Below are 27,512 nucleotides of genomic sequence, written 5' to 3'. Positions count from 1 at the left end.
TTGATTTGGCAGTTCCATCCTGTTCAAGGAAACAGAATAAGGCTGGTCTTCAAGCAGAACAATCACCTCTGGAGTTTAATTTCAATAAAGCTACACAGAACTTTCCCTTGCCACTCCCCCCTCCCCAGACCACACAACCCCAATAACCAGAAGTAAAACAACGTATGATCTTTGTGATTTTTGATTACTGAACTGAGTAGACAAAACTAGCTCTGGGGTTACATGTGGTACTAACACGAAGAGTGTTTCTGTTTCAAGTAGGGTTAAGATTTTTCAGTCTAGAACTACATTAAAGCACAGGTTAAAAGGGGAACACCCTGGTTTCTGTTAGTTTAACCAACAATTCCAAGTTTGCAGTGGGAGATCCTTTGCATTAATACAGTCCTGCAACTCACAGGTACATATTTAAACACTAAGTCAGGCACACTGTAAACAAAGCTCCCTCTCCCAACATTGCAATGACTCAGCTCCTCTGGATGCCAAACAGAATCCAGACGTCATTTATTTTAATAGAAAGTAAATATTTCCTATACAGTGTGGTACGTTACAATTCTCATTTCTGTTTAATGACGCCATGCAAGCAAGAAGTCAAGAGTATCCTTCTGTAAACTGCTTTGAAAGCACACCTGTGCTGCCCTGCTGGAAGTATGTGTGCTCATTCTATTCTATGTTGATAAACAGTGATAGTAAATAAGGAATAAAGACACTTTGAAAGCCATCACATTCTGATACTTAGGACTTTATCATACATCCAGTACAAGCACTTCTAAATACAAACATTTTTTCTTCCTTGCTCAAGTCTTTTCCTCAGCATTTGCTGTTGACATTTTTTCTAGTATGACTTCAAAACAAAAATAAAAGGGCATTTAATAACACACTATTTCGTGTCAATCACAACAGCAAGAGGTACAACTATTCTTGGAAAGCCCATCAAGAATGGGCTCTGAATGGCTTTACTATCACACACTGTGTATTGCATAAATCCACACTAAACACTGCATACACTTCATTTTACAAACCAGTGCATCTGTGCATAAATATATACACTTCTCCATTCCTTTCAGCTCCTACATTCAAACATCAGGCACCTCTGTGCACGAAAAAGAAGCTTTAGAAATTACAGTGCTTGTTTTAAGAGTGAGTGAAGAGACGTGTCGGGGCTTTCAGAAACTCGTGCCCTGGTGAGACACAAGACAAAGCTTAAATGAATCACACTCAGTGTCAATGCAAACCACATATGCTATGGAGTCTTCAGGGGCTCTGACATACATGTGAAGACAGCTGTTATCACTGGAGTTACCCCTCTAAAAACACCTCTTTATTGCAACACCTCCGAACGGTGACACAATTTCGTGCCACCTCCAAAGGCAGTCCCAGAGTTCCAGAACGACACTTCCACCGGCCGAGCAGGAATCCTGTCTCTCTTTAGCTTGGTGGCTGGGGTTTGGGGGGGCTCTCTAAAGCACCTAAGATGTCCTCTAAAGGTTTGAGAAACTTAAAAAAAAAAAAAGTGCTACGGCGCTCTCTCCCCGTCCTAGGGCTTCAGCTTGCCCTCCTTCAGCAGCCGCTCGTTGAGCTGGCAGAGCTGCCTCAGGAAGCCGTCGTTGGGGCCGATCTCCCGCTTCTGCCGGACGGTGCAGAGGGCAGTCTTGACGTCCATGTTCTGCCGGAGCATGAGGTAGGCGATGACCAGCGTGGGGGAGCGGCTGTAACCCTCCCGGCAGTGCACGAACACCTGTCCTGCAGGAACACGCGTTGGGATGGGGGTTATACCGCTGATAGGGTTTGAAGCTGGCTCCCTGCCAAGCCTCCAAACCTTACCACAAGAAGTCGTGTGTGTGTGTGTGTGTGTGTGTGTCCCCAAACCTCAGGGAGAAGAGGGAAAAAACAACCGAACGAGAGAGAGACAGCTAAAGCAATATATATAAATATATTTACACTTATGTTACAGTTATATACAATTGATATATGATGCCTTAAGCCCCTAATGTTTTTTATTTTTCTAGTATTTGTAAGCCTTTTAAGTTTTATAAGTAGATTTTAAAAGCAGTAACCCTTCCTCCCTTGTCCCTTTCCCTCTAGCACCCTTAGTCTACACATTTCTTAACCCTCTTACCCCATTCTATGCTCCCTATATCAATCCTACCCCCGAATACAGCAGAAATGTTTAGTCTTTTGTCAAGGCAAGGCCTAGATTGTTTGGAGAATGCTTGTATCTTGGTCTAAACCACAGAACATGGTCAAGAATTAGGTGACTATGTACCCTCTGTGCCCCGAAGAAGATGAAGACAGGATGAAGAGAGAGTCCTGAAATACACCCCAGACCCATTTTCAGGGGGTGGACCCGGGGCGGTCCAGAGTAAAGGCCACAGGGTGGACACATCTGGGATTGGATGGATGGTATTATAAAATGTAACATCTCAGGCACAGCGGGCGCGTCTTGTAACATCTTTTGCCTTGGCATAATAAACCCTTTCTTATCTCACCCCTAATTAACTGCTCTGAAGATTTTTTCTTAGTACCAGCCGAGCAGGCACCAATATATACACAATTTCACAAGGGAAAGGGAAGGGAAAAGGAACAAAACCAAAATAAAAAATATATATATATCCCAATCAGTAGCCCGAGATCTAGCAACTAAAAGAATTAGCAAAAGACTGTCTTACTACTCTCCTTGGGACAACAGAGAGTCGCTCTGGAACAGCCGCCGGCAACCTCCGTCTCCCAGGGTCGACAAGGCCTCACCAGGCCTCGCTCCCCAACACAACAGACTCAAAAGCAGGGAACCTGCACCTCCAAGCAGCCAGAAGGAAAAAGAGGGTGAAGGCCTCTCCTCCTTTCTTCTTATAGCCTGGCTTACGTAAAAATCTGGGCACTTCCTTGGCTACAAACTGGTCACCAAAGGAAGGCCTAGACCAAACTACCACAACCGGAACGGGTGCTCGAAAAGCAACGTGAAATAGCTGGGGTATAAAGCAAAATATGGAAATATATATAAGGAGTCCTTCTGCTGTGCCTTTTGCAACTGGATTTGTCTATCTCGTTCCACTGGTCAGATGATGTGACCAATCCATCTGTTCTAGAACAAGCAGCAGTCACAGGTATTGAGGTCATGTTGCTGAGAACAGGGCAGGGCACATCTCCAGGATGAAGGACCAACCACTGCCTCCCCAATATCTTGCTTTATGCTGAACCTGCCACCGGCTGCCGCGAGAGAGGAGCCCCAAAGAGGAGATACAAGGACTCCCTGAAACAACATCTCAGCCTTGGCCATATTGATCACCAGAACTGGTCTACTCTGGCCTCCAACTGGGAGGTCTGGAGACACACCACCTATAACGCTGCTGATGCCTTTGAGAACGCACACAGGGTCACCCTGGAGGAGAAAAGACAAGGCAGAAAGAATCGTGCCCTGCAGAATTTACCACCTAAGGAGTCTTTCTGCTGTGCCTTTTGCAACCAGACTTGTCTATCTCGTATCGGCCTTTTCAGCCACCAGCGTGCCCTCCCCAAATCTTCGTTCGTGGAGCCCGGTCATGAAAGCAAAATAATTTTAGTCCTTTTGCAGCTGGTGAGTTCCACCAAGCTGCATGTAAAATTTACTTCCACATCACAGCTCCAGTAACCCTTTGCCCATTTTAGAGAAAGAACTTCTAGAATTGTTGGGACTACTCATCCCTCCTTTTTCATGCTCAATCATGAAGCAAGTGTAGAAATAACTGGTATGTTGAAATAGTCAGATGATGACAAACACCATCTGTCCCACTGCACTATGTCCCAGGATTTCTGCTCTGGGGAAATACACTGTAGAGAAATGTGGCAATCAACAACATTGCAAATATAATCTTCAGGTTTCCTGCAATCCTATGAAATAAAGAGGCAATCAACACATAAAATAATATAATGACTTAATGTAATAAAACCTGCAAGGTGACAGTCCCTATCCTTACTGTACATTTAGAAAAAACCCACACAACAGGTTACGTGAATATTCTTCAGCAGTGCATTACTTGTATCACTTCTGCCCTTGAATTTTAAGATCTAGTGTCCTAAACCAACTTTTAGACACTGAACTTACTTTTTAAAATTATTTTTCACGTAATTTAACACTTCTAAGGAAAAATAAAAACATATTTTCCCAGATAGGCATTATTATAAGCTGCAGCAGCTGTTCACCTTTTCAAAGTCACCCCTACAGAGACAGACTTCCCTTTGCCACATACTGGAGACCTACATGTATGAACAGAAGACTAAGTTGTCTTTTTCTGTATCCTTGTGTCTTTGATCCAGGGCCTTGATCTGAACTCTTGCCAATGGCTGTTCTGCTGATAATCTGAGCAAAGAACCATTTTAAACAGCGAATTGCTAAGAAACACATGCAGTGCACAGAAAACAGGGCAGAAAGATATTTCAGTTTGCCTTACCATCCTTCTGGGCAAGTGCTTTCTCAATAAAATCAGCTGCCTCCTCAAAATAGCGACTGAGGTTAAATTCCTGTGTGTCGTTAGCTTTAATGCCATGGTATCTGATGCCTGTGCCTTCATAGAACTCTGCATTAGTGTTCACATGCATGAATGATTTCCCCTCTGCTGCATTCAGAACGTGGGTTATCCCCAGACGCTGCAGCCTCATGATGTTCTTGGCTATGAACCTGTGTGACAAAAAGCGTCAAGGAAAACCATTAGAATTTGGCAAATCATCTCAGTATTTATGATGCTTTTTCCGTTAACAGATATCAAATACATTGTGCCCAGAAGTGAATGAGCTGCAGATTAAAAATTACCAAAAATATTTAGAGCCACGGTCGCTACTCGTGCACGAGAGAACACTGCTTTCTTGGCTGACAACTGAGGAGAGCACACACGAAACTTAATCTGCTAGATCCTACTGCAGCATAAAATTGTAACTTTCTGAACATAAAATTCTCACCAAAGCGAGAAAATACTGGAGATGATAACACGAAGCCCAGGATACTAACTTCTAGGATTAAGCGTTACCCACGTAAGATAATTTAAAACCCACTCACATAAGATAATTTAAAACTCACTCACATAAGATAATTTAAAACCCAGTTATAAAAGGCCTCTATTCTCAGCTACCAGCGTTGCAGAACTTGGTAAGCAGTACTTGCTACACTGGCAGACAGTCCAGACAAAATGACATTTTAGGGGGCAGTTTTAAGCACAGTGAAATAGCACTAGATCCTCTCAGGCCACAGGAAGATAGAAGGTAACTGTGAGTAAATGTTACTGCACCTTCAAAGGTCAGGGTAGTCCTGTGCCCCTGTGCTATTCAACACCTTTGAAGTCATGCAAAGATCTAGCAAGGCTATCCAAAGGCCAGTAACATGGTGATATAATTCAGTCTTTGACACTCAATGTTTTCATCACAAATATTACAATGTTTAGTGTCTTAGCTGAAATCAGTATCTGAATGTACAAGAATCTAGATGAGTGATGTTTAAGATGCTTACTTTTAGGTCAGCTAAGCCCTTTCTAACTCCTCAGGTTTTCCAAATAATTGTAGCAAACCCACCAGCTTCCATTTAAAGGTGGCTAAAAGAGTGACCTACCCTATTAGTGAACAATTGAGCAGAATGCTACATAATAATCATGCCTTTCAGGGTTGATGATGACAATTAATTAGGTCCAATTAATGCCATAAGCTCTGATAAAAGCTCCAGGTTGTACAATGGCAAACAAATCCATCTGCTCAGTAACACAACTGACCATGCACAAATCTCTACTCGTGCCCTGGAATGCAATCTACAGTAAGAGGAGATAACCATTAAAATAATATGAGGAGACCACTGACTCCTTTTTGTCACAAAACCTACTACTTTTCATTTTGAATTTGGTTATTTCCATATGTCAGTCACAATATTTGCCTCCCATTCCTGGGAAGAAAAAAACCCAACACATATTTTTTATCACATTGTGTAGTCTCCCAGTAAAATCTAAGCCCACTGGTCGACATTAGCAGAATGTGACAGAAGGCTTTGGCTGAAAGATAACTCAGTTCTTACACACTTTGTGAGAGAGGTAGGCTAGAAAGACATAAATACCTTTACTGTTTATAAAAGCAGCTTTCAATATGTGTCTACTGGATGCAGAAACAGAAGTATTCTGGAAAATCTTCCTACAGCTCAAGTCATAAACTGCAAATACGAGTCTTAATATTAAGCTGAACTCCAGACAAGCCTTTATGCAGTATTATTTTGGACAAGTTTCTGTGAGATGGCAATGCACCTAAGGCTTTTGGCTGGACACGTAGGTATTCTGAAATTTTAAAATAAATACCCAAATTAGTTGGTTTATAGCTACACGAATCTCTGAGTGCATTCACTCATAATTTTCATGTAATTCAAGGCTATGAGAACATCTTGAGTGTTCCTTTGCTCCTGATGACTCTTCACCCCTTAAATTTCAGTGTAAGCAGATGAATCCTGATGCATGAGTGAAGCTTCTACATTTTCTGCTGTCTGTGCCAAGCAACTATGGCAATGAGCCAAATATTTGTAAGACTTCATTACCCAAACAAATGTTGACAGATTTTCCATCTGGCAGGACATCATCTGTGCCATGGTACAAGTATCAGTGTCTGGGGAATTCTGCTTGCAACACAAAAATCCTACAGTGCAAGGCCGAACCAAAAAGTGTTAATTCAACTGGGAGTTTCTACACTTACTAGGGTGAGTACATGGTTTAATTAATATTATATAGATCAGCATGTTTCTGATAGTCGTCAGGATCAATAGGAACTTCAATCCTGGAATCATGGAAGAATCTGGCAACACAGACTGCCCCCCCTGGAGGCAAACTCATTCCCAGTGAATGATTTTTGCAGATTTTATAGATTATTTTCTTACACAGCTAGAGGTGAAAAAGACTGTATTTGTATGCCATTTGTTTCTCCCTTTCCAAACAGTCCTTGGATCTCTCTCATCCTTAACATTTCATTCCAGCTGCATCATGTTCAATGTTGAAATGCTAGCTTCTCCAAATAGCTGAGAGATGCTAACATCAGCTTCATCTGGTTCCTGAAAAAAAATCACAGAATCTTGTCCATTCTCAACATGGAAGATTTAGAGTTCCTCATCCCACGAGTAACACTAGTAAGAGGTGTTTCTTTTGAACAGAGATGAATTATTTTACCAGGCACGAAACACAAGTCTTGGAGAACTATTCATCAGCAATTAAGGGAACATGAAGCTATAAACCAATGCCATATGGGATTATAACCAAACAGACCAAGTCTTTAATGGCAAAAATGCCAGCATATTAACATATTTTGTTTTACACTGTTATGTTCATGCAAAATTGTTTCCTCAGCAACACTTCCCTTACAGTCACTAAATTTAATATTAATTTCGGGAGAAGGCCTTCCATACTCCTTACAACACAGCTGCAGTTCTAGCACATTAAGAACAAAGAACAAGTTACCCACACACATTAAAGCAGACAGGAAAACTAAGGTTGGGCATTCATAACCAGGACGTTTTTACCAAACGGGATTTGGGAATTCAACAGGGTGCCGAACACTGTAGGAGATGCCATTTATGAGCAGTCCTAACGTTTGCTGTGTCAGTCACCAGGAGGAGCCCCAGACAGCGGACAGGCTGGGCTGGACAGGAGGACTGAGGCTGCCTGGGCTGGCGACCCGCGGCCGCACGGCCCGGGGCAGGCCGCGGAAGGCCCCGCAGAGATCCAGCAGATCCCACCCCGCAGCCTGGAACCGGCCCCGGCTCAAAGCGCCCTTCCCGGCCCGGCCCCGCCCGACACGGGCCCGGCCTCGCCCCTGCCGAGCCGCCCGCCCGGGCCCCGGCCCGGCGCACTCACGCGTTCCCCACGTGGATGCGCGGCACCACCTCGTTGCTGTGCGCGCTGGGCAGGCTGTAGCAGCCGCTGCCGTTGGCCAGGAGGTCGTTCAGCTCCTCCACCGAGATCTGGTACTCGGCCATGGCCGAGCCTCCTCCGCCGCCAGCCAGAGGCCCCCTTGGCGCAGAGGCTCCAGCCGGGCCCGCTCCCGCCCCGCCCGGCACCAGCCACCGCCTCATGGGCGGGGCCGCGGCAGCTGCTGCCGGGGCCGGGACGGGGCCCTGAGGGCGCCCGACGGCGGCGGCTCCGACCCCGACCTGAACCCGGCCTCGGCCCCGGCCCCGGCCCCGGCCCCGTGCGGTGCTGGGGATGGACCCCGCAGGCCTCACCCTGAAGCTGCTGCTGGTCGGAGACAGCGCCGTGGGCAAGTCCAGGTGCTGCCCCCGCGGTTGCCCCCGAGCTGAGCTGAGCTGAGCGCGGCTGAGCTGGGCTGAGCTGAGCTGGGCTGAGCTGAGCTGGTCTGAGCTGGGCTGAGCTGGGCTGAGCTGAGCTGGGCTGAGCTGGGCTGAGCTGAGCTGGGCTGAGCTGAGCTGAGCTGGGCTGAGCTGAGCTGAGCTGGGCTGAGCTGAGCTGAGCTGGTCTGAGCTGGGCTGAGCTGAGCTGGTCTGAGCTGGGCTGAGCTGAGCTGGGCTGAGCTGGGCTGAGCTGAGCTGGGCTGAGCTGAGCTGAGCTGAGCTGGGCTGAGCTGAGCTGGGCTGAGCTGAGCTGAGCTGGTCTGAGCTGGGCTGAGCTGAGCTGGTCTGAGCTGGGCTGAGCTGAGCTGAGCTGAGCTGAGCTGGGCTGAGCTGGGCTGGGCTGAGCTGGGCTGAACTCGCGGTTTCTTTCTCCCCCGCAGCCTCCTGCGGAGATTCACGGACGGCGCGTTTGAGCCGAGCCTGAAACCCACCATCGGTGAGTGCGGAGTCCGCCCGGCCGCGAGCCGGGGACGTTCGTGTTGGGATGCCGGGGACGTTCGTGTTGGGATGCCGGGGACGTTCCTGTTGGGATGCCGGGGACGTTCCTGTTGGGGTGCCGGGGACGTTCCTGTTGGGGTGCCGGGGACGTTCCTGTTGGGGTGCCGGGGACGTTCCTGTTGGGGTGCCGGGGATGTTCTTGTTGGGGTGCCGGGGACGTTCCTGTTGGGGTGCCACTGGCGAGAGGAAGGGTTGGGGAGCCGGGGTCGTGTGAACGCGGGAGGCGGCTGAGACAGCTCCTTCTAAGCCTTCCCTTCTTACGTCTCAGGTGTTGATTTTAGAGTGAAGAAGATGGTGGTGGACGGCCGTGCAGTACAGCTTGCCATATGGGTAGGTCTTCTTCCAGACAGGTAGGGATAGGTTTGTTCTCGACAGACTTGCAAAGCTGCTTTCTGTGTTTTTCTTTTCCCCCTGCCCCCTTTCTTCCTCCTCCTCCCTTGCTCAAGTCTTCTGCATGTCGAGATTTTATATTTATGATGCAATGCATGAAGAATGTCTCTCATGATCTTACAGCAGTAGTTGCGGACAATGTCCTTTCAAAACTTTTCTAAAAGTTTCATTGGTCAAGGTTCGGGACTTCTTTCAACTCTAGTAGAGACTTTGGCTGCTCTTTCCTGCAGTTACAGAACTGGGTCTCTCAAAGGCTCTGTGCAGCCTTTGAGATGGGATGGGAGGGTTCTATGACCCAGAAGCACACCTAGGATGCAAGTTGAGTAAACTGCAGAAAAGTGATGTTCTGGGGGATGAGTTGGGTGATCTCCTGTAGGGGTTGTGCAGCTATTCTGTGTATGCTACACCAGAAACGGTCCAGAGGCTTTATTTTGGTTAAAATCATGCACAAAAGTATACTTGGTCTTGAACTATTTAAAAGTTGGTTCAGATTTACTGCAAGACTTGAGTGTTTGTTCTTAACTTCCTGATGCTGTATTTCCAGCATCTGCAAACTGTGAAATCAAACTGCAGCTGTGGGGTCCGGATTATTTATAATATAAAGCACCACATTTATTCTTCTAAGTGGAATGAAAGAGCTCCAGAAAGGAGAGATTTTATGTGTCTGGCCACAGGTATTTGAGAAAGAAAACACCATTATTAATTAAGAAATTGAGACTGTTGGAAGCAGAGCACAAACGTGCTTTGGGCTGGGAGGGGGACAATGACACACCAGTCCGGTTGTACAGTGTTAAATAAAAACTTTAATGCATAAACAGTGTGTTGAAGTCAAAAAGAGGCTTCTGCTTTAGTGTCCATGTGTGTGTAGAAGCCTAAGATTATAATCTCTTTAGCAGCAATAATTTGAATGAAGTAAATATATTGCCAACTTTAGTTGTTTTTTTTTTTTTTTTAACAAAAAATAAATAAATTCCAATATAGGTGTTAGTCTATCAATTGTAAACTGTACCTAAAAGTAAATAAAATTTTTTTAAAAAAATCATATTTGTGTGATTTTTTTCCCCCTCCTTATTGTTTGTTCTGAGGGTTTTTTTGAGTTTCATATTGCACTTAGTAGCTCACTTATTCGAGAGAGTAAGTGTGACATAGTGCAGTAACGATTAAGTGAAACTACTGATTTTAAATTTCTTATCTGCTTAGATTCATAGCAGTCTTGAAGTAGTTCTTTCTAGCTGGATTCTTCTTCCCTGTGGTGTGGAGGAGCAAAGGGAGATATTTGGAATTACTGTGTCTCCTTTCCTGCAGTGTTTCTCACTAGAAAACCTGTTACTCCTCCCCTCATTCACTTCAGCTGGTTTTTAACTGATCAAGCCTAACTGCATGGCTGCTTGCCTTTTATGAATTTCTCTAGAGTCCCTTTGACTTTCTTATTGTCTCACTCATGTTTCAGGTGTCTGCTTATTGCTTTAACCTTCAATCAAATCCTCTCCATGCTTTTCTACCCCTCCTTAACCATTTTCTGTTGCTGCTGCCAATGTTTCCTGACAGCTTTGCTCATTCTCACCTCTTACAGTTCCATGTATCCTTAGTGGTCAGGAAAATTTTAAATTTGCTCATCTTGTGTAGTTTAAAATGCTTTTTTTTTTTGTTCTGAATGTATTTGATTTTGTGTGTTTGGTTTCTTCCCCCCCCATCCCCACTGTAGGACACGGCAGGACAGGAGCGCTTTAGGACACTGACTCCCAGTTATTACCGAGGAGCTCAAGGGGTTGTTTTAGGTACGAAGCATATGGAAGAAAAAAAAACATGATTACAAAAATTGTGGTCTTTGTTTACTCCTAAATGTGCATGCCCTTACAAAAGGAGGTTATCTGAGAGAATCGGAGGAATGCTTATATGTTTTTTGCAACATTTTTACTGCTCGTTACTGCTCAAACACAAAACCACTGGCAGGAAGTAGCACTGCTTAAAAATATTTTAAATTAAAAAACCAGAGATGTCACACTGTAAGGTGTTGAGTGGATGAATTATTAGCTTTGTAGTTATTACTTCAGTGATCTTCTGGTAATAAGGCAAACTGGGGGTTGTGTTGTGTTCTCTTCCCCATGACGTTTTTACTTTTTTTCCCCCCCAGAAACTATTGATTTGATTATGCTGACTTGAGGTTTGTACACAGGTAATGGATGGCCAGGCCCTTTCTGTGTGACAACAGCAATTAGAAAACAAAAGGACTCCTGATTTCAGGGTTTGTGAAGGCTGAACACCTTGCTGTACAAAATATTCTGACTGTGATTCAGCTTTTTAACCCTCAGTCGTTTACATGAATGCAGTTAAGAAGTTACCAGTGCCCAAAAGTTGTTTTTTACTCAGTCCATGTTTTTAGCAGCAGCACATGCATGTAGTTACACATGAAATGAGGTGACAAAACACCTATTTTAAAATATTCTGCATGGCCCAATGCAGAACTACCAATAGGCAGAAGATTTCATGGGTAAGTCTGATTTTCACTCACTGAGGTGCTTGTGTTCTGGAACCCATAGTGACTTTGGGTGAGCACAGCAGGGGTGTTCCAGCTCTGGGAAGAGGATATGGTTTATGTTTCTTTCTGTAATTCCCTAATACTGGTTTTTTTTTCAGGGCAGTAGTTAGGTAGTGTGGACTAAGTTCTAAGTGAACATTGTTCAAGACTTTACAGCTGTTAAGCATCTTTTCCTCTGTCATCAGTGTACGATGTTACAAGAAAAGACACTTTCACAGGACTAGAAAGCTGGCTGAAGGAGCTGGAAATCTATACCTCCAAAAGCAACACTGTGAAGATGTTGGTTGGCAATAAAACTGATAAGGTCAGTTTAGGAATGAATCCTTTTACATTATTCCCCAGATTGCTTACTCCTGATAGAGTATAAATGTGAGATAAAATGCAGTGACACATCTGTTGTGTGAGGAGGTGATATGCTCTGTAACTGAGATGGGCAGGCTCCACTTATGACATCATTATAAAAGCAGGTATTGTTAAAGATTTTAATGTGGCTGTGAGGTGCACTGGTTGCTGTTTGTTTCTGGGGTGTTCTGACATATTTAGGTGCCTGTTGCATGGTGAGATGCTTCACTCTTGCTTTACAAGAGGTTTTCAGTGTGACTATCCTGAATTAGGTTCTCTTCTGCCCCCTTCCAAATCTGCCCAGTTTCAGAACCTTTTTGGCTACTTGCCTACTGAGATCTCCTTTCTGGAGGTGTCCCTTGCTCCTGGTTGATTCAGAACACGGCAACACGGTCATTTCCTACTGATGTGGCACATGGTGTGATTCCTGGAGCTGTCCTGTGCAGGGCCAGGAGTTGGACATGGATGATCCTAGTGGGTCCCTTCCAACTCAAAGAGATCCTGATTTGATGTTGCTACTGTTCAATTTGACCCTGTAAGAGCTGGCCTAGCAGTAAGCTGCCTGTAGTGTGGGAAAATCTGCTTGATTACTACACATTGCAGACATTCTTTTTTCTTTTCAACAAAACCTCGCTTCTGCAGTGGTGCTTTTCCAGGTACTTCCTAAAAGGGGCAAGTGTAGCTTCTTTTAGCCATGTTCTTCATTTGTCTCTGCAGCCTGATCGTGAAGTAGAGAGGAAAGAAGGACTCCAGTTTGCTAGGAAACGTTCACTGCTTTTTATAGGTATGCACCTCTGTGACAAAACCTCCTCTATTTCTGTGTTTATCTTGGGATTGCTAAGCATGAACGAAGTGTACAATTGTATTTCAGGTTGATGGGTTGATCTGCCTTTTTTTTTAGCACCTGTTTATGGGGGTTCCTTTTGCTGCATTAGTTCATATGGATGGATGTAGGCTCCAACTTTTTGGGTGCTCTGCCTTGACTGCAACTAGAAGCACTTTTCTCTGAAACAATTTACTGCATATACTATATAGGCATGAATTTTATATTCTCTGGAAACTAGGAGAATGCATTTCTGTTTACCCTATTCAGCTTAAGTGTACCTTTAAGAGATAATGGAGAGGAAATTGGCTCATTAAAAAAAAAAATCACATCAGCTCGCTGGTCCCAAAATAACTTTTTTACAGAGTGGAAATATACTCCCTGCACATAAGGTAAAATATTTTTTCCCCCCTCCACCAGAGACCAGTGCCAAGACACAGGATGGAGTGCAACATGCCTTTGAGGAACTAGTCAGAAAGATCCTGCAGACCCCAAGTCTTTGGGATAAAAGCACAGAGAAACGGGGAGTCCAGCTAATGGAATCTTCAGCACAGCAGCATAAAAGTTCATGTGGTACATACTGTCCACTTTCTTAAATCTACAGGTGGCTGTTCTGCCTGAATGGAGGGGACCTGGAAAAAAAAAAGGGGGGGGGGGGGGGTTTCCAAGCACTAATCTGTGCCATGTTTGACCTGCCACCAGCTGTGCAGCTCCAAAACACAAACTGGGTAGCAAAATACATTTGTGTTCATTAACAAAATCCAATTTCTCCTTCCCTGATGCACAACTGCTATCTGCAGATATTTTTCTGGTAACTCTGAGATTTTTTCAGTATTCAATGAGAGTGCTGCTTAGAGTGTTGTGCTCTTGCTGTATGGCAGTCAACGTGGACTTTTTCTGGAATTCCTGCCTTAGCAGAAATAAGGGAGTATTCCAGTTTGGAATGCTGAAAAACTTCTCTTCCCTGGCATGGCATGGGAGTTTTAGGCACCCAAGTTCCCTTAAATGTAGTTAACAGTCAGGAGTTACCCTGAGCAGTGGACATAGTTTGCTGATTTAAAAAAGTCAGAATTGCTACCTGTCCCCAGACAGTGAGCTGACTTACTCCTTAATTTTAGGGTTGTCATGAAGATGTGTATCTATTAACATTTGGCAGGAAAATCCCCCACTTCCTGTGCAGTGCATTATTCCTACAGTACCTAATAGGTTACCCTATGCTGCTCTTAAATACTTTGTACCTGGGATCAGGGGTGAAATGGAGCCATCCTTTTGGACTGGGGGTCCTTTTTGCAGCCAGTGTGGTTCTCTGCAAACTCACATTCCTGTCCTCACTCAGCAACTGCAGGGCTCCAACTAAATTTAATAGAAAATGTGCTGGCTATGGAAGAAGTTCTGTTGCCAATCCCATTATGAATTTATCTTCTTACCTTTTACACCTATCTTGGTATTTTAAGTTTTTAGTTATTGTAACTTAAGGTGGACCTTGTATGTAACTTGCCTTGCTTCTCTTAATGCAAATAGTTTCTACTATTAGGCTATGTTTGACCATAAAACAAACATACAGCTTTATTTACTGCTAGTCATTCAAAATATTTTAAGATGTTAAGATGGCAACCTTGCTTTAAATAAATTCTGACCCTTAGTTTTCTTTAAATTAAATCTGTATCTTCTGAACATGTTTGTGTCTTGCAAACTATAAAAACCTGCTTGTAACCTGCAATATAGATCTAGGGTAAGATTAATCTGCTCACTTCATAATTTGAAATGCTGTTACTGAAACAGTTTTTAAAATATTACACTTATTTAAACATTACATGGTATACATTTGGAGAAGGTGGATATGTGTAGCTGTTCCATACAACTTCTTGAGCTAGAGGTGATGTAGATTCAGTGACACTGGTATGTAAATGTGCTTTTAATATGCATTGTTTAGTTCTGCTAAATGTCATGGAACAAGAATAACATCAGACTGTCAAGATGCAAGGAACAAGAGTGGTGCACCAAAAGGTCTTGTTTAAAGAGCACAGTACACAGGAAATATTAGAGCACAGCAGGCAAGCAAAACCAGGAACTAGTTACAGCTAACATGCACCTGTACAATACTGTCCCTCCACCCCCCAAATAATTACAGAGCACAGGTACTTCCAGAATCATCTCTGCATTTTCTCATTAAGACCTATCTAATAATATTGTATATTCAAGTCTCCTGAAATATATATACAAGGTCTTCTAACAGTTAAGATTTCTTCAGGCCAACTAGATGCTCTGGAAGCCTTTGCCAGATTTGGAGCAAAGGCAGCCATAAATGCTGCAGGGATGATGATTTCCACCTGTAGCTCAGCTACTTTGTCCTTCAGCCTCCTCCTTTTAGGAGTTGCTACATTGGTGTCAAGAGTGTATCCCATCAGGTAGCACTTCCAAAGGTGTCTTGTAGAAAACAGGCTGCTTAAATGTTGTATTTTAGAACCACGTGCAGTTACTTTCACATAGACTAAAAAAAGTGTCTGTTTTATCAGCTGGCTCATCATACAGGTGCACTCATGGGTTGTTTAAAATTTGTCCTGTGTCAGTAGGAAGAGACTGGGAAAGAGGGCAGAAGAAGTAGCTTGTTCCCAAAGACTACCTTATTCTAATTTTGTGGCTAGAGTTGTGGCCAAAGGACAAAAATTCCACCTGGTCAGTCAGTGTCTCAGCACTAAAATGCTTTAGAAGTGTGGGACCCTCTGTGAAACCTCACTGTACAAAATACACTATTTACAGCCTAAAGATCAGTAAAAGATTGGACTGACTGGTTTAGTCTGAGTATTCACTTTTAAATGACAGCTGCTATTCAAAATTTTGATTCAGGGAGGCAGTGTCAGCTTTTAACTTTGTTAGTTCTTCCTCATACAGTCTTTATATATTGCCTTTTAGACAGACCAGCAGTTTTGAAGTGAATTTGACATATTTCCCTTTTCTAATTCACTCATTTACAAGACATTTTTATACAATCTTTCCCTAAAACATGGTAACAAGCTATGACCTCACCCAGTTGACTGGCACCCAAAATGAATCCTTGTTTAGCTTCTCTAACACGGTTTTCAGCTGATTACATGCACTCTGGAGATCTTCTTTCACCAGTACAGTGTCAATTAAATGGCCATACTGCTCTTCAATGAATGCTGCTGAATTAAGAATTTCCTGCTGTTCTTCATCCTGCTGGTCAACACAAGATGATGGTATGAAATTACAGCATGTCTTTTTAATTACTAGCATTTTAAAGTATATTAGCACACACAGGTCATTACTTTGAAAGACAGTGAAACAAAAGCCATTAGGAAAAGGTGTGTAAGGTACTGCAACTGAGATTAAGGGGCTGTTTCAAAAAAATGCAAGAGGTCTTATGGAGTGGGGAAAAAAAAACATGTCACAGGAGGGGCATAAGATGGTGACACTGCATTTAGAGTTGCTGCCTAACCCTAAGATCTGGAAATCACACTCCTCAAAAGCTGAAAGGGAGTGCTGGATCCACTGGCCCCAAGTTCAGTAATTTTGAGGGCTTACACAAGAACTTACCAAGTGAACTAAAGTTCTGTAGTGTATAAATTCAAGTTCAGGTTACCCAAAGTAATACTGTAAAATCTGTTCAGATTTACCCATCACCAGTTTGCAGCTGATCCTTGTAAGACATGCACATACTGCATTTTGTGTGTACCCAATTAACACCAGAGTGGGTGTCACTTTGGAGTGACTACTGTTACCATTTGATGGGACTGCTCATCAGGAATGTAAAATGATTATCAGTTTATCTGAGCTCAGTAGCAACTTCCCCTCCTGCAGCCTCGATGATTACACAGGTCCACATGGAAGAGCAGCACGTGGCTTCATGTTACTTTAAAACTTGAGTATATAAAGAGTCAAAAATCACATTCTGAAGTTCCAGCTGAAAGGCAATATGTGCACAAGACCTTCTTAGAGCCCCACTCTGACATTCTTGCTGTCATGGAAGAGGAGCTCTTTCATGTCATAGAAGTGCTAGCCCAAATACTTCTTTCATGTGTAAAAAGAAGATTAAAAGTTAGAATACTTACCAGGGGGGCTGAGATTTCTTCTGACATGGGAGATTTTAGGACGTGTTTTTTCTTTTCTGAAATAAGAGGCTTCACAAAGATGACATAAGGCTTAAACTCAGGAGTCCTCAAATGCTTTACTGCCTGTGAACAGATGTTTTTTTTGTTATCATACTTCTTTTGTGGTATGTCAATGATCTACTCAAATTCCTTTCAACAGTTTCACCAGTACACACTGACACCCTGTGGTGTGAAGTCCTGTGTGCTATACATTTGACCTCAGTAATCTTTTGGTCTTCAAAAGAAAGGTTCATGTCAGTGTCCTGGCTGGAGTACAAGAGTATTTGGAGCATGGCCTTAACTACACACCTGCCTTACTATGCACTGTGATACCAAGGAGAAAGGACCTGGCAAAAAATACTGGGGAAAGTAGAAAAAAAAAATTGACTTCATGGGCAAGTTATGGTTTGCTTTGCTCAAGTGGTCAAACACCAGAAATTTTAAACCTGGAATTCACCTGAGGTAGTATTACAAGTCTTCTCCTAGCCCAGTTACAAGATCTGAATCAAAATTTCAAAGATTAACTCACAGCATGGAGGAATTAAGACCAGGTCTACTGGCACTGCTTAGGATGATTAGTAATGTGCTTCAGAGGCAAGAGAAACTAGAGTGGAAAAAACAACAATGCTCCAAATATTCTGTGTAGGACTTGAGCAGGTGAGGCCAGTGATGCACATGACCCCTCCAGCAAGGGAAAAGTCCCACAGTGAGAGCCACTAAAGTGACATCCAGGCTGTATTAACAGGACATCCAGGAACTGTCACCACTGCACTGCTTAGCTGGAGGCCAGGCCAGGAGACACAAGTTCATTGTTCTCTGGAGGGTAAGCAGCCACAACTGGTGAACAACACCAGTGACTTAGGCTGGCAGCATAATAAGCAATATTTGCATTCTTTAAAATAAGATGCAGAACTTACTTCAGGTACCACATCCACCAAACAAACCTTCTTCTTGGCCATCACAGACCGGATTGCCTCCAGGCTTGTACCATATAAATTTTCTTTGTATTCTCCATGTTCCACAAATCTAAAAAGTCAATACATTTTTAAATACCATCTCCAAAGAATATTTAACTTAGAACATTTGACAGCTGTTTGCTGAAGTCACAGTAGTCAAATGAGGAGGAGAAAGGCAGAAAATCAGGGACAGGTAGGAAAGGATTTCTTTTTCTCTCTCTTTTTTTTTTTCTTTCTGGTTGCTTTGTAGCAATAGTCTTCTTCCCATGTCACTAACAGCTAATCAGCACTACTGACAAAATGGGGAAGAAGAAAAGATGTTTTTCACAGAAAATAGAATAAAGCTAGTCAGGAAATGGGACTGCAATCCTTCCATCTTTTGGAAGACTCGTCAAAACTCTGAGGAAACACAATCTCCCAAGAAGTCCTTTGTAGCCACAGATTCACTCTATCATACACTTTAAAGCAGGCTTGTGAATAAAACTTGCTACCCATCACACTAAATGCAGAATCAGTATCTGTTACTCTCACTAGATTCAGTTCTGACCAATCACAACACTTATGATATGCAGGTTTAAATTCAAACTTAGGACCCTCCTCCTAGTCTTGTGTTATTCCTGATTTGCTTCTTACTAAATCTTTGAGTTTGCTCTGACAGTCCAGATGGAATCAAGAGCTTTTGACTTGGAAAGCAGAACCCTTCTAACACAGCTACTCCAACCTGACATCCCATTTTGGTGTCCACATCATGCAAGACTGAAGGAGGTATATTTTTAAATAGTCAATTGTACCAGTGTTTTAAAATTAACTCACTTGTTTTGCTGCACGTCTGTCTCGAATGATTGCTTAGACACAAAATTGTATTCTACTCCCTCCTTCTCATGACTTTTCTTTGACCTGGTTGTATCTAGAAGAGAATGGAAGCAAGACATGGGAGACATATCAGCCTTTGCAAACAATGTTTTCTTAACATACTAGTTTTTCACACCAGCTCTTTCTGCGAGCCACAGTCTGTTTTTTACAGACACTGAGAAAATGCAATCTGTTCACTTGGGAAAACACAATTCAAAAAAACACCCCACTGATCTGGCAGAATTCCAAAATGCACACGTGTAAAGTTACATAATGATTTATTCATCTATTAAGGGCAAATATAATATATTACAATGAGAAAAATAATTTTAACTCCTCCTAAAACATGCAACAGTCAGAACACAAATTATCATTCATCAGTGCAGCTGGCACTATATTTATTAGACAGCATTTAAGGAATAAATAAACACACACAAGTTAGTAAATTTTACTCACGTGGAACTGCAACCCCATACTCCTGTGGGTTCTCTGACACAACCTTCTGCTTGAGCTCACTTAATTTGGCCCCCAAGCAACCTAATAAAATAAAACTGATTGATTGATTTCTGTGTGGCATGGAATACTGCAGGGAATAAATGTATCAGCTTCACACAAAAAAGATGATTTGGGAATGTGCCTGAAGAAACCTGTCCATGAGAGGCCTCATGACCTGCTCCATCAGATTCTACTTTGGAGAACATCACCAGGAACAAACTGAATTCCTTGAGCAGCTGTTGGGACAAACATTTGGCAGACACCAAGTCAGAAAATCTGTAATCTTAGCACTCAAGTTCTATGGGATACCCTTGATTTCTAGGCCATCCTGGGAAACTTGCTTCTCACAAAGCTGATAAACCTACTGAATTAAAGTTGCATGCAAGATCTTGTTAGATAATTTTGACATTTACCTCTTCATCAATTGTTCCAATAGCTTAAGTGTACATGTTTGAGTGAGAATCAATGGAAGGTGAATCAGAGAAATGAGAAATAGTCCTGCATCATTATTTTTAGGAGGATTTGGTGAGTTTGATTGCTTTTTTTCAGTTGGTTGGTTTGTTTTTTAATGTAATTTGAAATAAAAGAGCAACCTCTGACCAAAACCAGAAAAAACCTTTTAAAAAACCCACCAGGACCCACCAAAAACCCAAACAAAACACTGAAAGAAAGCCTTTTGCAGTGCAGGTGATAAGGGAAGAAGGAGAAAGATGAAGAATTTTGCACCAGTTGTGCATCTTACCAATCAAAACCACCAGCCTCTGCTGTTCCCCAGGCTGCTGCTGATACTTTGTGACTTCTTCATATGTGAGGAACTCTGCTGCATCAGCCTGCTCTGCTTGCTTGCCTTCATTCACACTGTTCTCCTTCTCTTTTCGACTTAATCGAAAGCTCCTGCGTAAACCAGCTGGGCAGGAAAGCAAAAGAGATTTTCACACGTGTCTCCACTTATCCACATTTTCCAGCTCGTTCAGCTACAAGTTACTGGCTTGGAATGCAAGTTATTCCCACCAATTTTTTTTTTAATAATCAAATCAGTGCATATTTGCTAATATTATAGATGAGAATTTGCATATGATGTAGAAAACCAAGCACCCAAACTATATTAAAAACCTTCTCATATCACCTTCAGTTGGTTATGCCAAAGTCCAACTATGCCTCTTCACAGAGATAATCTAGTTTATGAATGTATGGGAAATTCACATTTTAATGTCAAACCATTAATATATAACATATAATACATAATAGATAATATTATTATATTTTATTTATATATTTATTTTTATTTGTATTTATGTACTACATTTATATATAAATATATATATAATTAACATTAAAATATATTATATTGTTAATATGTAATATATTATATATTATATATGTATAATACATATATTATGTAACTATATATTATATAGCATATATTTATTAATAATTAATTAATATACATTAATATATATTATATTTCATATATAATACATTATATATATAATATATTATATATATTATATATTGTATATGTTAGATATATAATATATTATATATATTATATATTGTATATGTTATATATATTATATATTAATATAATATATTATAAATTAATTAGATGTTACTTTGTGGTAATTTTGGGGGTTAAAAGTCAACATAGGCAAATTTTCACTTTTTAATGGGGAGGTGGGTTTTTTGGGTGGGTTTTTGTTCTTTTGTTTGTTTTGTTTTTATGCTGGGGGGGGTGAGGGGGAAGGGGAAAGGGATTTTGGTTTCTCACCTATGTACTGTCCATTGAAATATCCTTCACAGTCACAGTCCTCTGTAAATTAAAAAGCAAGGAGGTTGGGGGTAGGGCACAGAGAGGGATACCAGGAATATGAATCTCAAGAAGCATGTGCAATGTGGAAAAATACTACAGCATGCAGAGCTGAACACCAAATACCTGATATTTGGAAAGGCACAGTGACATATAAACTGCATGAGCCCACCACAGTTGCTTATAATGAAAATAATGCAGAAAACAGTCCAAATGAGCAATGAAGACAAATCACTTTGGACTGACAGAGGTGCCCTAGAATGCTGAACCCCAATATTTCTTTATTTTTTAAACATGCCAGATACAAAGACTGTATTTAACTCTTTCAAGCTCACTCAGAAACCTACAGAACGTGTATCAGAAGACACAAATCTTTTCTCTTGAATCAAGAGCAAATTTGGAAGTTATCATTACTTGAGTCATCAATCTGAATTAAATTAGTTTAAATAATAATTCATAAAGAAACTGTCCTAGGAACAATACATCTACTTTTCCCTTTGTTTAAGGGTGTAGCAAGTGTTTTAGAAAACACTTTGGATGTAGGAGAGGACCTACCTTTGTCAGAGGACTGATCATCTGTAGTTAGCATGAAAGGCAGAGTTGGAATGATATTAAAAGACAGACAAATAATTGAGCAAAATTAGAGAGAATGGAAAGGAAGGTTCTTCTGGTCTGATTGCTTAAAAGGCTTTTCTATCTTAAAAAAAAAACACAACTGAAGTAATAAACCCTTATCAACTGATTAAAGGATTTCTGGGCTGCAATTTAGTATTCTAAGCAGTTATCAGTTTAACTGTCTTGGGAACATCTGAGAAAAGGCTTAAGTAGCAATCCTCATTACAGTGAGTGTAATGGAAACTAATTTGAAAAAGCTTCATTTAAATCAGCAATGTTATTTTATAATTGGGTTGAGCATCTTCCCTCCTCTTTGTAGCAAAAGAAAACTAAGTACCAAAACATTACTGAAAGACCAGAACAGACTTACATAATGGTTTCTTCAGAGTTCTGGCATTCTGCAGAGTGCCTATTGTTCTTCTGTAAGTCAGTCGTCTGAATAGAAAATAACTGTATTTTAGATGTGTCAGCTCAGAATTACAGAGGGTTTATAGCATGTTATACACCTAGCATTGAAAATAAAGAACAAAACAGAGCTTTTCCTTTAAAATTTAAAATGTCTCTGATTCAACAATTTAAAGGGCTTTCTTTAAAACTGTGAGCTTTCATATAGCAGAGCCAAGTCCTCCACTAGAAACCTCATGGAAATTGTGGAGGCCAGAATAGAATCAGACCTGTTTTAATTCTCAGACCCCCCACCTCTGTAACACCTACAATTCAAAGAAAACACATCCAGTGATTTGCAGTAAGAATCACACAGTGAGACCACTGGCTTAAATCAGATTCCTTCTTAAATATAAGACTTAAATATCAGACTTCTGTACTGTAAAGACAAGAACTGAGGGGTATTTTTGCTTGAGAAGATACACATATCTTGCTGTGAAAGCAGAGAAGCTTCAAGCTCTAGAAGGTATCCCAGTCCAAGCTAAATACTCCCTGAGGAGCCAGAAGAGAGATCAGATACATTTTTTACTATTACTACATGCATAAATTCAAAATAGTTACAATAAATCAACATTTTCCCTCATACTGTGGATGTACAAGGCTGTGAAATACAGTCTCTCCATAAGGCAAGAGGGTTAAGAGACTGATATTCCACATCTCATTTCATAGGTTCATTTAGCAAGTGTTTCTGTTCTCATGCTACAAAGTGTTAAGTCAATAGCAAACTATCCAAAGCAAACTAGGAAGTTTATTCTATAAGAGAATAGAGCATTTTAGTGCTTTTCTCTAAGCATCTGTACTCATCCTGGCATGACCCTGCCCTTCATTTTCTGTCAAAAAAAAAAAAAAAAAAGGCATAAAAATCAATGTGTGAAAAAAAATAAATCTATCAGCTCTGCTGACAAACCTTTCTTGGAACTGCTTGGAGGGGATCAAGCCTGCCCTGAGGTTGGTATCTCCAACACGCTTGGCTTGCCACCATGTGGGATCATCTTGGCTCACAACTTCTAGGACGTGTCGCCTCTTAAATGGCAGCCCAGCCTCCTGGCAAGGGATGGCTTTGTCTTCTTTGGGGTTATAGCAGAAAAGTGCCCTCATAAATACCTTTAAAAGAAAGTAAAACATCATTTCTTCCTGTCCTATTTGGAATTTCAAGCTGCCTTCAAAAGGCTTTCCCCAGTGCTAACACTATACATACACTTCATCTCTCCTTCGAGCACAGCTGTATTATGACTTAACCACTCATGCAGTAAAATAAGCTTAACTTTCAAGCACATACACAGTCATTATATATTGGCATTGTGGAACATGAGACTCAAAAGATCAAAGCCCCAAGAAACACAGACCACAGCCTACATCAAGTAGAAAATGCAACAGAGAAATGGAGGAAAAAAAAGGGGAGAAAACAATAAAAATGGATTTACTGTCAAGTTGCCCAATTATGAAGACTGTCCCTAAAATGTTCCTTTAATACATCAAAATCTACTATTCACCTTTGGATTTGTATCTTAACACTACTCAACACATCACTTTAAAAAGTGACCTGTGGGCTTCAAAGAAAAATCTGGCAACCAAGAGCAGGGAAGCAGAAAGAGGCTGACAGAGGAATCTTGTAAGGGACCAGCTGAACAGGGATTCCCTCTCAAGGAGATGATCAAGTGGATCAAGTGCTTCAGATAAAGCACTTTGAGATGTGTGTTGAAGTTTGCTAATGGGGGGGTCACATGATGAATGCAGCTCTGGCAGTAGATAGGGCTAATCTGACTCAAGGGAATGGCAAAATGCCCAGAGATCATGGACAGACTGCAGCTGGGATGGTAAGAGAAGACTAGCAGGAACACCAATTTTAACTACATGAACAAAAAAAGAAGACACTAGATTTCAGAAATGCTATGACAGAACACGTGCCAAGATGATGAAGAGGAGAAAACTCATCCAAGTAGTTCTGTTCAATAAAAGAGCACTGCACAAGAAACCACTCCACTGGCTTTGTAGTTCAATTCTGTGTCTGTGACACTTCTCAGTGACACAGCAGGAATGTTGCATTTACAGAGATGCCAGAATGTATCAACAGGAAAATGTGTGCTTCAGCATTTCAGTACCTTGCTGTCTTTTAGACGATCTTCTTCTTTGATGGCTGGAATTATTTTTAACGTTATCGACCCCTGAGACTGAGCCTGAGAAACAGAGAAATGATTTTTACTTTTGAAAGCAGGACAAGGATACAGTGCAGACTATTCAAGCTCCAGTTAAGGAGCTAGCAGCTGTCTCTTCTTCTCAGAACAGTAACAGGCCAAGCTAATCCACTATTTTAACTTCATTACAGAGACAATCACGGTGTTCCATGAATCTTCCACAACAGTGTCTTACCCATGGAGACATCCACAGTAACTACTTGGCTAGAACATATTAAGATCTGCCTTAAAATTCCTTCATTTGCTTTTAGCAACTGCATTAATTTCTGGACTAGAGTTCACAGGGTGTTAAATACTTCTGTGGCTTTTAGTATGAGACTAACTTAAGTTTTTGCAGACTAAACATCAACAAAACAAACATCTACTTTTATTCTAGAAATCTTTGCTAGTAAATGTCAACTATTAGTTATAGTAAATTAAAAAGCACTTCTGGATGCATCAGAAATCTAGAATAGGTTTATCTGATCTATTTTAGATGCCTTATTTTGGATAAGATGAACTGTGTCCCAGAGAAGCCTGCTATTCTGCACAGACTAAAAAGGAAACACAGACAAACAGGAATGTACTTATAATTTGCAATTTGCTTGTCATAAACAAAGCACTAAAGGGACGTTCTTGACAGAGCAACATGTTAACTTTATATTTGTATCTTACTTGGTACCGATCCAGTTCGCAGAAGTTTCTGAAGTCAAAAGGAGAAGACTAATCCACTGGGAGAAGAAAAACTCTTAATGCAAAGACAAGCAGGGATTGCATCTTTTAGCTCTATATTTAAAACTCATGGTTAAATTTTATCATCTATTGTAATTACTAGATCACCCAACAGAAAAGATCTTGAAATGAAAATCAGTGCAGACCAAAATCTGACTTATTTCTTCCGGTCGTTTGTGAAGCACAGTAATACCATTGACTTCTCTTAGTTCATCTCCAACATGGACAAGACCTGAAAAGATGGCAAATAAATTAAAATAGGTCTACCACTCCTCTGATGTCCAGCCTAAGTCATTAGCATGTACCTGCTCTCCTCCCTCATCCAGCTTGATAGATTTAATACTATTGCCTTTGTTGGCAATGTGCCTCCAAGTCTCCTGCCCTTATTCCACATGGCATTTTTTTTCATGCAGCACAGTCTTAAAGGAGACCAGCATGCAGATAAACAACATGTGGCAAGATGCTCTGGAAAACCACTGCCTCTATTTCCATCAGCATTAAGAATATAAAATTGGAATAGCTGCATGAGGGTGATCAAAATCTTGTAAAGTCAGGAAACACACTGCTGACTGTAAAGGCAGGAATGACACGACAGATCAACACTAGAAAGAATGCTAGACTCATTTTTTTTAACAAGCCATGAAGAGACTCTACAAGTTTTAGGTTTGCTTATCCAGTTCAGTAAGAAATGTTGTACTTATTATAGCTACTGTTACCCAACATAAAAGAATTTCTCAGTAAAGCACACAGAAAACAACACATAACAACCGGAATAAACCAAAATTAAAAGTAAAAAACATTCTTTTCTTTCTTCTAGAGCTCGAGCCTACTCCTTCTATCTTTGTTTGCATTTTTTCCTAGCGGCCATTTCAGAAAAAAACCCCATGTAAGTAGATTAATAGATTACTGATGAAATACAGAAACGCCAAGTGCACGCTTAGGAAACCAGAAGTTTACAAATGCAATTTAAAATCCCCTTTCCTTCAGAAATTTACCACTGCTCATACCACTGCGATCAGCTGCACCACCTCTCATGATCCTTGCCACAACCACAGCTCCTGTGTGCTCATCTCTTCTGATGGTGGCTCCCTGAAATAAAACAACCCCCCCAACAAGAAACTGTAAGAAATTTGCTTAGAATACAGCAAGCAGTGAAATAACATGTGCACTACCTCATCTTTTAAACTGGAATTAATTTTTCAGTTGATTTTCTCTTTCTCCTTGACAGTTTTCACTGTTATTTAACTTTTGCCTGCCCATTAGGGGAAGGTACACACCCCTTCCTTTCTGTGGACTTTGCTGAGTGCTTACACTGCCTACATTATTGTGGTCATCAAGTCACTCAAGTGTGCAAAACAGGATTTGTTACAACAAACTTTCTCTTTGTCTTCTAATCTTTATACAATACAGGCAGCACTTTTACATATAAAAGCAACAAAAGCCAAATAATTAGATCTTTTTTTCCCCTTCCCCAAGCTCTGCTGGCAATATAAAGCTTTAATCAGCTTTAGCATGAATTAAGTCACTGCTCTCTTCTGCTACTGTCATATACAAAAAGTGTATTTATTCCCCAACACAACTGTTTTTTCTTAGGAAATCAATTCATCCACTTCCATTTGTACCTTGACAATATAATGTTTACACACACAGGTATCAAAACATACTCTTACCACATGTCACTGACTTTAATGCAACTGAATATATTAAGTCACTGAATGTTAGAATGAAAAGAATTAATACATATAATAAGCATAATCACTTCAACACATACAATTTCCTCAGAGACAGTGTTCCCTGGGTTAACTGGTGTTATAAACCCATGTCCATAAAGCATCCCAATGCAAAATTGTGAAGGTGAATTTACCAAAGTTTTCTTTTTATGTTACTTTACTGGCTTCAGAACACTCTCCTAGTTTTTGCTGGTTATTTGACAGCATCTTCAAGTGTCTCCTCTGTACTCACAATAACACTTTTGAACTACAGAGTTCTATGACTAGGAATGGGTTATCTAATATGTACCAAGGGTTCTTTATTTTTCACTAGCCGAACAATTTTCACTGATTCCTCATCAAAATCATCATCAAAGTTATCAGGCAGAGGTGGAAGGACTGGATCAAAGTTCTTCTGTGCTACAGTGTCATGTACTACAAGCATTGCCTGCATAAAGGAAATAAAAAATAGTAATGTAATGCAGCAATATTACAGCTCCCAGTTCTCATGTTTCCAATATTACAGCAAACTTAAATCTCCCCCTTTCCACCCTCACCACAAAACCTCCAAAAAAGATTCAACAACTACATCAGCCAGCAGGTAAACTATATACTGGTATATGTTCATACTTATAATAAATCCAGGCAACAACAAAGCTCAGCCTAAAAAAACCTGAGTGGACTATGAGAAGCAA

The 27,512-nt window shown here is 41.2% G+C and overlaps 3 protein-coding genes across 7 annotated transcripts in view; 1 reads left to right on the top strand and 2 right to left on the bottom strand.

Annotated features, from left to right (window-relative positions):
- Nucleotides 1-48: 48 nt before the first annotated feature.
- On the bottom strand, nucleotides 49-8,069 carry DUSP3 (dual specificity phosphatase 3). Its single transcript, XM_027747893.2, has 3 exons — nucleotides 7,839-8,069; nucleotides 4,425-4,651; nucleotides 49-1,740 (listed from the first exon to the last, which is right to left on the bottom strand). The coding sequence occupies exons 1-3, from the start codon at nucleotides 8,054-8,056 to the stop codon at nucleotides 1,535-1,537; spliced, it is 651 nt and encodes a 216-aa protein (XP_027603694.2). The 5' UTR covers nucleotides 8,057-8,069; the 3' UTR covers nucleotides 49-1,534.
- On the top strand, nucleotides 7,654-13,525 carry LOC120323084 (ras-related protein Rab-18-B-like). Its single transcript, XM_039380402.1, has 7 exons — nucleotides 7,654-8,251; nucleotides 8,713-8,768; nucleotides 9,099-9,160; nucleotides 10,926-10,998; nucleotides 11,945-12,063; nucleotides 12,819-12,885; nucleotides 13,345-13,525. The coding sequence occupies exons 1-7, from the start codon at nucleotides 8,187-8,189 to the stop codon at nucleotides 13,518-13,520; spliced, it is 618 nt and encodes a 205-aa protein (XP_039236336.1). The 5' UTR covers nucleotides 7,654-8,186; the 3' UTR covers nucleotides 13,521-13,525.
- A 1,298-nt stretch (nucleotides 13,526-14,823) lies between these two features.
- Nucleotides 14,824-27,512, bottom strand: part of MPP3 (membrane palmitoylated protein 3) — a 16,825-nt gene continuing 4,136 nt past the window's right edge. For 2 of the 5 annotated variants that reach the window (XM_027745619.2, XM_027745593.2), the window contains exons 6-19: nucleotides 27,128-27,265; nucleotides 26,104-26,197; nucleotides 25,255-25,340; nucleotides 24,305-24,379; nucleotides 23,110-23,306; nucleotides 22,129-22,193; nucleotides 21,699-21,719; nucleotides 21,105-21,146; nucleotides 20,079-20,243; nucleotides 19,298-19,378; nucleotides 18,803-18,896; nucleotides 17,951-18,059; nucleotides 16,995-17,117; nucleotides 14,824-16,122 (exon numbers count right to left, since the gene is read on the bottom strand). In XM_027745619.2, the coding sequence (XP_027601420.1) occupies nucleotides 15,940-16,122; nucleotides 16,995-17,117; nucleotides 17,951-18,059; nucleotides 18,803-18,896; nucleotides 19,298-19,378; nucleotides 20,079-20,243; nucleotides 21,105-21,146; nucleotides 21,699-21,719; nucleotides 22,129-22,193; nucleotides 23,110-23,306; nucleotides 24,305-24,379; nucleotides 25,255-25,340; nucleotides 26,104-26,197; nucleotides 27,128-27,265 (1,473 nt within the window). In that variant the 3' untranslated portion in view covers nucleotides 14,824-15,939. The remainder of the gene's footprint in view (nucleotides 16,123-16,994; nucleotides 17,118-17,950; nucleotides 18,060-18,802; nucleotides 18,897-19,297; nucleotides 19,379-20,078; nucleotides 20,244-21,104; nucleotides 21,147-21,698; nucleotides 21,720-22,128; nucleotides 22,194-23,109; nucleotides 23,307-24,304; nucleotides 24,380-25,254; nucleotides 25,341-26,103; nucleotides 26,198-27,127; nucleotides 27,266-27,512) is intronic. The other 3 variants (XM_027745629.2, XM_027745636.2, XM_027745647.2) reach the window with 3 other exon arrangements.

The sequence above is a fragment of the Pipra filicauda genome, unplaced genomic scaffold (genome assembly GCF_003945595.2).
Source record: "Pipra filicauda isolate LSUMZ 115617 unplaced genomic scaffold, ASM394559v2 scaffold193_size2426894_pilon, whole genome shotgun sequence".
In the NCBI taxonomy this organism is placed as follows: domain Eukaryota; kingdom Metazoa; phylum Chordata; class Aves; order Passeriformes; family Pipridae; genus Pipra; species Pipra filicauda.
Note: the sequence above shows the minus strand (reverse complement) of the source record. Positions and strands in the feature narration are given on the sequence as shown.